At 40.3% G+C, this 9,473-nt stretch overlaps 1 protein-coding gene across 1 annotated transcript; it reads right to left on the reverse strand.

Moving 5' to 3' along the window:
- Window positions 1-732: 732 nt before the first annotated feature.
- On the reverse strand, window positions 733-6,504 carry lipg (lipase, endothelial). Its single transcript, XM_085295076.1, has 10 exons — window positions 5,771-6,504; window positions 4,662-4,852; window positions 4,270-4,449; window positions 3,414-3,525; window positions 3,103-3,321; window positions 2,742-2,984; window positions 2,414-2,534; window positions 1,750-1,977; window positions 1,545-1,649; window positions 733-1,435 (listed from the first exon to the last, which is right to left on the reverse strand). Exons 1-10 carry the CDS (start codon window positions 5,859-5,861, stop codon window positions 1,423-1,425), a joined length of 1,503 nt encoding a protein of 500 aa, XP_085151202.1. The 5' UTR covers window positions 5,862-6,504; the 3' UTR covers window positions 733-1,422.
- Window positions 6,505-9,473: the final 2,969 nt, after the last annotated feature.

The following is a 9,473-nucleotide window of genomic DNA, read 5'->3' on the forward strand; positions in this document are numbered from 1 at the left end:
TAAATGGATGTCTCATTAAAGACTGGAAAAGCTTGTGGAAGGAACACATCCAGTTGGATATTAACTGCGTGTTGTGTTACAGCAGAATAAAGTGAGTCAACATGTATACAAGAAACAAACAAACAAAAAAAATTCTGCTCAGCTCAACCTATGCCATGGTTGAACCATGCCACTGTATGCTATGAACCATGAAGTGTCATAGGTTTTCCTGTTTATTCAGAATGATGTCAGGAGAAACGTCAATGCTGACGTTTCTCCTGACATCTTTCAAGGCCTGAGAAAAAAAACAAATTTTACAAGCAGAGCAGAAATCAGAGTGTACTACACTGCAAATTTACCCCATGACATTTAGCTATTTCTTCTAGTTTCTCAGAATAGCATCAAACTCCTTTTATAATGAAAGGTGTTCAGCTTATATTTCAAATATAAAGTGAATCCTCACAGGAGGTAACAGGCGCGCTTGAAGTTCAAGCATCAGTTGCAGTGTGAGCTGTAAAAAGCATGTTCTCACAAGCAGTAGTGGAGTCTTTTTCAGAAAAGATTCACTTTCAGCGTTCTCCTAAAGTTGAGTCATACAGAAATGTCACATGAACATGACAGTGTGACAAATATACATGCTCTGATTACTGAAAAATCAAAGTGAATCTTCAGGTTAAATAGTTTCATCTTCTATGTTGTGAGTAGGCCACAACACCGATTTAATCTTGAAATGATGGACAAGGCACAAGCTGCTACAAACAAAGTGTGAATTTATTTCTCCAAAAGAAACAAATGTATTTACATTATGTACAGACACATCCCCTCAAAAGTAAGTCACATACAGTAACTACACACAAAAGCACAGAAAGGTAGGATCCAATAAGACTGACATCTCCTTCAATTAAACAGTGTATCAGCAATCTCTTTCAGCAGAAAGGCACACTTCACAGGTACAAACACACACATTAATACACAAATACTGCATCTCGAAGAAACTCATTCAACATGCGCTCCATTATGGGGTGTGCTCTGATAAATAAGGTTGTCTTGCAGTGCTTTCATTTATTCATAAATAAATATTTTAAAAATTGTACAGTACAGTGACTATAACTGCTGGTGTGTCCACTGGCAGAAATCTCTACTTCACTAGTCCACACAGAGGAACTTTCTGTAACTTCTCAGGCAACCCACACAGTTGAGAGTCCCACCACTTCCAGGCTGTGCACCATTTTGCAACCGCCGCATGCTGAGAGAAACCCATCGTTCTTATTTTCAGAAGTCAGTGGAAACCTTCCACTAGAGCTGAACCCCCCCGCCCACTTCCCCCCTTCACCACGTGCTGATTAAGCCTAAGTGCTCAAATACAGAGGGCACAGCTTCTTCCTGATTCATGTTGGATTCCCCCATGGTGATGGTGCATTGGTTGTTGGGAGAGCCGAGTTGTTACATGGGCACCCTGTTGATCAGAAAGAGCAGAATAATTACATACACCATAAACACAACTTTAAGTTACAGGACCAGGTAATGATAAATTTGAATTTTTCCAGTTTTTCAACTTTTCATACCGTTTTCTCGGTTTCGCATCCCAGCCATCAGGGCATTTAATAAAATTGATATATTCCCCTGGAGAGATTTCTGTTTTTGAAGAGTCTTCGGCACAGAAAGCATACCTGTAACACCACAAAGCATCAGTCAGTGTCTGAACAGATTAATTAAAATTAATTCTGCACCATTAAGACTGGCAACTGCAGTTTTGACCCTTCAGCTCACTTTTTCTGTGATTCTCCAGCTTTCACACGCATCCGACGAACTTCAAGCACGGGTTTGGAAGGGTTGGCGTTCCAGCCCCAGAAATTCTTCTTGATGTTTTTCCACATAGAGCTCCAGGAGTCGGATTCTCCTTCCCAACTCAGACGGATCCTGAGCACTTCACCAATCTCTTCCTCGGCAAAAACCAGGAAGGTGTTTGTCATGTTCAGACCAATGGTGTTATCGCGGCTGCACAAGTAGTAAGAAATTTGTTTAAAAAAAAAAAAAAAAACACGTTAAAAGGAAGCTGTGTTTAAGTCCACCATTTTTTAAGATCAAGCATTTGCAACTAAAGTAGACCTCTAAAATAAACAGTCTTCAGAGAGCTGTCATATAGCCCTGGCACGCTTGTATATTTATGAAAACTGCTGTTCGCTTCAGTCTGCCACCAAATTTGTTGTACAGCCCAAGACCACTTTGAAAAAATTCAGAACAAGCACTCGAGTTGAAAATTCTAAATGTATAGAAATAATCTGTTTCTCAGTACAACATTCAGTCAAAAACAACTACCACACTGTGCATACAGAAGGACTGTAACTGAGCCGTTAGCGATTTACACATTGTCATGTTGAGACATTGTGAAAGAAGACTGGTTTGGCAGGAAGGGTTTAGGTTTTGAACTTACACGTCAACAAACATATCAGCTGTGTCCTTGTGCTCGCCATACAACTTGACATTGAAGATGGGATCAGCATCATCAGACTGTTTTTTGTTGAACACGTGCATCTTCATCTGGTAGTGGTAGCCTTGAACAAAAAGCAAGAGTTAATACTTGATCTAGTGTAGGTGTGTGTACAGTAGTAGTTTACACTGCAACTGTAAAATCATAAAACAAGTTAGATATAGAGGTTAAAGATATGAAAACAGATTGGGTTATAGTACTTGCTTATCACTTTTGCTCTAGGAAGTACACGTCATAACATTTCACACATTTCATTCTTCTTGTATCTCACCTGCGAAAGGTGTGTCAGCCCGGGTTTTCAGATACATTTTACTGTTACGCCTCTTGCGCATTTTTGTGGCATTGTAGCCAATTTTGTTGCAGCGGTTTTTGCGACAGCTCAGGCAGATTCCCTTCTTGAAGCGGTCGGGCCCAGTGCACTGGAAGGCATAGCTCAGGTGCTCCTTGTTCATCAGAGAGTCCACAAACAAGTGCACAGCGCGCTCGTGTTCACACTTCATCACCTCCATGAAATCTAGAAAAGTTGAGTATAGTAGATTATAGTTTAAAGGTCAGTAGGATTCTTTTTCTTCTTTTTTTTTTTTTTTAAACATAGGGGATACATGCAAAAGTAAAGACTTTCAGCCACTTACTTCCTGCCACTGCCAGCACGTCCCCAAGTCCACAGCCCGGCTGCACGTCACCGCCATTAGGATAGATATCAATGTCCCCAATTGGCTGCTGGATTCCAATGCTCACACCCAAAGCCTCCCGAGTGTATGTGTGCAGAACATCCACAAAGTCGGCATCATCTGGTGAGAGGCGCTTCTCCTTCTCCACGCCCTCATACATTGGTCCTGCTGGGTCTAGACCTATGAAGAACAAAGATTAGAAAGGTCAAGCAAATGAGGCAACCCTCAAATTAAAGGGCTATTTTTTCTGGCTCATATTACTTCCAACTTACCAGTGATTCTGCCAATGGTCCCTCGTACATGCATTCCTGCGTAGCCTGCCACATGAGCACCTAAACTATAACCAATCAGGTGGACATTCTCCAGAGGGAGCTGGTGCTCATCCTGTTTCAGGAAACAATAAAAAAAATATATATAAAGATGTCAGCTGCTGCCACAGTGGCCTACAATGGACAGAGCCTGGATTTCAGCCAATGATGAGTTGTGCCTGCAGCTGAGCCAGGCTCAGTTAACCCGAACAGAATCCACTGATAGTTCCTTCCATGGAGCAGCGCCTCCACCCTCTGTCTCAGTGACACTCTTTGTCTACATTTATAACTACATGGCAAGATGCCTGAACGCTTTCTGAATTGCCTTTTATTTACTGATAAAATTTTGTAACAGTCCCACTGAATGGGAATTGTTGTCTTTGCCTTAGAAGTGCTAAATGCACTGATCTTATTTGGAAATTGGGAAAACGAACCATACAAACAAAAAGGTACTCAAAGCAAAAAAACAAAACAAGTATATTACGCTAAAAAAAAAGAAAAAAAAAAAAAGAGATTTCAGAAATGGAGCAACCATGTTGTACTATATCAGAAGCACAATGTTACACTTTAAGGCTATGATGAAAGCCATTTATACATCAGTTCTGCAAATGAAGCCATTTTGCCTTTGATAAAGTTATGCACGAGTGCACCTTGGTGTCCACTGGGATGTTACAATTAAGTAGTTGCACATCAGTTTTCACTTTCTATAGTTTAAAAAAAGAAAAGGCTGAATAGAAACCCACTGAAGCATTACTAATATTTGAATGTTTAGTTTTGGTACTCTGGGTGGGTGGGAGCTTCTTTAAATTACTGTACATACCTGAAGCCAGTTGAGCAGCGCTGCAATATCAAGGCCAACACCATAAGTGTGGTTGACTGCATCAGGGTATAGCTGCTGGGCCCTTGATATCCAATCAACAATCACCACGTTGGCTTCACTTTCACGTTGCATTAATGCAGAGACGAGCTTGTGCATCCAGTGTTCAAACATCCCGCTCATCTAAGAGGAAAGGACAGCAGAAGTCAGTCATTGGTCAGACTGTTAACTATGTAAGCATCTTTCTGCTACCCCCAACAATCAAAAATAAATAGTTAAAACATTTAAGCTTGATTCACTCTGAAGTCAAGAAAGTGACCTAGGAAGCCAAAGAAATAACCTAAACTACACAGATGCTTATTAACAGATAGATATAAATTATCATTCATATGTACCGTCCAGCCATGGATGATGAAGATAGTCTTGGCTGTAGCATTGAAGCCACATTTCTCTAGACAGTCATTCTTGCCAGTTTTCAGGTAGCAGCCCTCCTGCTCCAGATCTAAGCTCTTTCTCATGTTGTACTTGATGATGCCAGCAACAGAGTGGCTGTCTGTTGACAAGTCATTCTGCCCACTGTCTTCACCTGAGGAGAAAAATGCACAATAATAAATATAAAAATTGACTGTTTATATTGTCTTTATTTTCAGCCTTTAGGGGCTGAAAAACAAAATAAACCTGCTTTTGCTGCCAAGATTTGCTCTTGAACAACGGTTAGGTGCAAGCTGGACTCAAGAAGCAGTAAAGTCATCGCTATGCTTCTTCAGTTCATCTTTTTCACAAATCTGCAGCTACAGCTCATAATTATGCCACAACTTAGCATACCTGTCTCAAGCCTGAGATTAAAACGCCTGGTGAAAGAAGCCGACTGTTTCCAAGTTTAAAAATAATTGCAGCCGTGCTTGATTTTAAAGATGTACAGTCCGAATTGGTTTTGAATAGGACTTTTAATTTAGTCTCATTGTGTTACGCTCTTAATGAACCGAATGAAGTCTGGTTTACCCTCGCAGCAAGTAAAGATCAGTTTTAGTTATAGCCAACATCGCACATTGTGTCAAGGAACTTCACAGTGTGCTCAACATGAACTCAACGCCCCAATGGGCCACACAGACCAAAATGATTTCAGCTGAGCTGGGTAATAAAAACGATCTCGTGAAGTCTGCAGTAAAACGCGGATTCAGCAGGACATCTTTCCAAGGGCAGCGCACAGACGTGGCGTTGTGTCCTGGCTCTACTTGAAGACTCCTTCCAAAAAGGACGCGTCGCCCTCGTGTCCTTTAAATCCATTCCAGTTTTTCTGCTTTGCTCTGCCCGCCACACTTGTTCAAATGTGTAATTTAGTCTAAAAATGACGCGCATTAATCAAGCGAGACGTGGGAGAATTTTAGGATTTTCTCAGGCGTATGATATATACCCCGCTGTATGCTAGACGTGAGGTTTTCACCCTCTCCCTTTATTTTAGAGAGCAATTAGCGAATGAATAGACAAAAAAGCCATTTCTTACCTTTAAGAACGGCGTTTTCCTCAGTTGCTGATGAAAAAAGCGGATAAGCACATAGTAGGAAAATCCTGATTAAAACGCTTTTATGATTCATTTCTCAGCCACAGATGAGTGTGGACGAAATGAAAGCTTTCTTAGGATATAAAATGTTTTTTGGTAGTACTGCCGGCAACGAGGTGCGCTGGTGAGCGATTGAAATTCAGTGGTAACAAAAGAGCCGGTGATGCGTTTTCGTGTGCGCCTGTTAAGAACCGGCTCCAGAAATGTGTAAGCTGTGAATGAAGCGTGTCATTACAGTTTTAAATAGTTTCTCCTTTCGGTCATCTGATCATCGGCTGATCTATGGCGGATCTTATTGGCCAAGCCCCCATTTGTTTACGTTGAGGGCGTGGAAAGGTTGAATGAATCGTAGTAGCCTATCTCACTTTAACCCTTAAAGGGTGTATAGGCGTCAGACGCAATTAATTGTTTTGTATTGGTCTGAAGATCATACAATTCCCGTCTTTGTTTTCTTACCGGACAGATGAGGGTAAAAATAGGCAACATATGACAAAAGACGCGAAAGGAATATGCAGACAAAAATTCAAGAAAACTCCAAGACACCCAAAGAGAATGCGAAAATACGCTTTCTTTCTTTTTTAAATTACTTTTTATGTTTTGCTCATCCAGAGAGCACTTCAAATAGAAATGTTCCAGGAATCCAGGAGGCGCTACTTCTCAAAAAAGAAACAAGCAAACAAAAACCAAAAAACAGTTGAACGCTGAAAGACGCACTGAAACGAGACGGCGTTTTTACAATACCAACATTAAAAAAAAATCCAGTCATACAAAGAATATCCAATGGGAGCTCTTATAGGAATATTTAAAAGGCTGCTGGTTGTATGGAGAAGGAAGGGGTCTCTCTCCCCCTGCCTGGCATGCTGCCAAATCATCAGCTTAGCTCGCAAGCCAGTTTCAGTTGATGAGACGAAGAATGGGTGCACTCACGCAAAGGTCCCTGTTAAAGTGACACCACTGTTTTTTGTGTGCACACATCACCAGCTGGAAGTGTCATCTGCTACCCCAACAGCGCCTGATACCTGACATCTAAAAAAGTTTTTACGCATCTCTGCAAATAGTTACAGCGCAATTTCTTATGTTTTATTTTGCTTTTTTCACTACCTTAAGGCACTATAACAGATCCTATCTGTCTGTCTGTCTGTCTGTCTGTCTAAGATGTCACTGCGTGTGTAATCTATCACATCGTGCAATCAAATGAGGGTACACACAGTACAGCTTTACGTTAATGAAAAACTAACAATGAGCCATCAGTGCACTGAAACAAGCAGTGATGGAAATGCCAATAACCCATATCCTTCATAGTGCTTCACTGCACAAATTGACCAAGAAATTATGTCCTTTTTGAATTTTTTTTTTACAATTTTGAAAAAAATCAGAAGACATACTAAAATGTATTCTTGAATGGAGGAGCGTGACACTGTGTGACAAAGGGCAGTCCAAAGTAACTTTTCGTATTTTTAACACCCATTTATATAAAAATGTATAGGAAAGTATATGTTTTGATTTCAGTAGGGCACTAAAGTTCAAGTGATAAGATGAGACAATGCACCTGACTGACTCAATACTACATTACTTGATCCCCTGAGGGTTCCAGGTGCCTTTCAAAACATTCAAGGTTGCCTTATAACAAAAAAAATTCACTGTCTTTGTGAGTCGTAAATTGAGGAGTAAACCTGGAGGTGGCAAAGCTGAAGATGCTAAGATTTCACCTGAAAATGACCAGAATGTACAGGATCAGAAATGATTATATCAGAGGGCTATAGCTTAAGTTGAGCGCTTTGATGACAAAGTTAAAAAGACAAGGCCAAAATGGTCTGAAGTTTAGGAGCAGAATCTTGTATTGGATGCGTTCGGGAATGGGGAGCCAGCAACGCTGGATGTGAATAGATATAATATGATTGGTGGACTTCAGGTGCATGTGATGAGTCTGGCTGGAATTATGTTGTTAAGTTGTTTGGTAAGACTGGAGACATAGATATGCAGATCTGCAAAGTATTTATTTACTTTCCAAGCCCATATACTGTGCTAATATAGGTATCACACTGTGCTGTGTGAGATCTATGTGGAAAAAAAGGCGTGGGTCAGATGATTACCTCTGTGACGTCTGTGCATGTTTGGAAACTTTCCAGTAGTAGAGCATTGCCCTGTGTTCTTTCACCTCTGGCAAATAAGTAAATATGAGATACAATTTCATGGGGTATTATAGAGTTCCCCAAGGTGTTTGAGGTCTAAAACTAAACATTTCTCTGTATGCTGTGGAAATAATAAAATTAGAAAGATTGTAGTTTAGAGGTCAACATATGTTTTACCAGATAAACTTATTTTTTTCTGCTTCTTATTAAAAATTAAAAAAAAAGAAAAGAAAAGCTTGTGGACTTCCCAGAATCAAGCTGATGTTGTACATTTGCGTCAAATTTAAAATAGCTTTGCATGCACAATTAAAGTTATTCTTTCCATCCACATACCTCAGCAAGCTGCCAAATGTGTGAGCCAGTTTGATTCTGCACTTTGCTGACCTGTCTTGATTTCGCTCTACAAGGTCTGCCTGGCAAGAAGCAACAATGAGGCACTGTGAAATACAAAAATAATCAGCAGTTCTCCAGTATAATTTAAACATCTTCATCTAGTGCAGCCGTTACTCCTTCCTTAAATTACTGTCAAAAACTTCAATTTTGAGCCATGAAGTTAGAACAAAGCTTGCAGTGTTGGCAGACCACTGAGATGACATCCTGGCAGCAGCAGCTTCTCAGCAGAACTCACACACAAAGCTTTTAGATGTCTCAGTCTTGGTGTGTTGAATAAAAATAAATGACTAAATAACAAACTTCCAAGATTAAATACCTTTTGACGTTATGTGTGGTCATCCTTGGTTTGGTCTGGGGAGTAGATCCCTTTAGAGTTGCATCAGGAACAACACCTGGTGTATAAACGTCTGCCAAATCATCATGCTGAGCAACCCGCTGTGGTGACCATTTGTGAATAAGGGAGCATCTGACAGTAGCTGACATGATCAAATCAAGCCTCCCAACTAATATTGTATGGGCACCCACCAAACAAGCTTTGGCACCAGGACAGGGATGTATGATCTCAATTCAATTCTTTATTTATTTGTCACATGTAGTTATAACTAGTACAACACACAGTGAAATGTTTTTTCCGGCTAAAAAGTACTCCCCCCCGGACTGTGCATCTTACTAAACTTATAATAAAAAATATCTATATAAAAGTATAAAAATGTATAATATCGTGCAAAATATTACGCTGTAATAGTTAAGAGCTATAGTGTACGTATTTACATAAATACAGATGTATATGATAAAGTACAAATAAAAATAAGGATAAAACTCAAAGGAAAATTATATACTGTGTATGGAATTGTCCATCATGTTGTCCGATTTGTGTTTTGATTGAGGAGTCTCACTGTTTGTGGGTAAAAACTCCTCCTGAACCTTTCAGTTCTTGTTTTCAGGCTACAGAGGCGTTTCCCTGACCTCAGTGGCCTGAACAGTTTGTAAGCAGGATGGCTGGAGTCGTTAGTGATCCTGATGGCCCGGGATCTGGGGGCGTTGGAAGAGGATCCTTTGAGATTTGGATCTGGTTTGGTGGGAGCAGATTATTCCACCTGATATCCTGACCCAGCATAACA

The sequence above is a fragment of the Mchenga conophoros genome, linkage group LG12, assembly GCF_057382185.1.
Source record: "Mchenga conophoros isolate Kocher_MC1m ecotype Shallow Benthic linkage group LG12, M_conophoros_male_GT1.1, whole genome shotgun sequence".
NCBI lineage: Eukaryota > Metazoa > Chordata > Actinopteri > Cichliformes > Cichlidae > Mchenga > Mchenga conophoros.

Coding starts and splice junctions, on each gene's coding strand:
- lipg (XM_085295076.1), bottom strand. CDS start 5,861: ATGAATCATAAAAGCGTTTTAATCAGGATTTTCCTACTATGTGCTTAT. Junction 2,535..2,741: donor GGCTGACACACCTTTCGCAG/GTGAGATACAAG, acceptor TTTTTGTTCAAG/GCTACCACTACCAGATGAAG. Junction 1,978..2,413: donor GCTGATATGTTTGTTGACGT/GTAAGTTCAAAA, acceptor CTACTTGTGCAG/CCGCGATAACACCATTGGTC.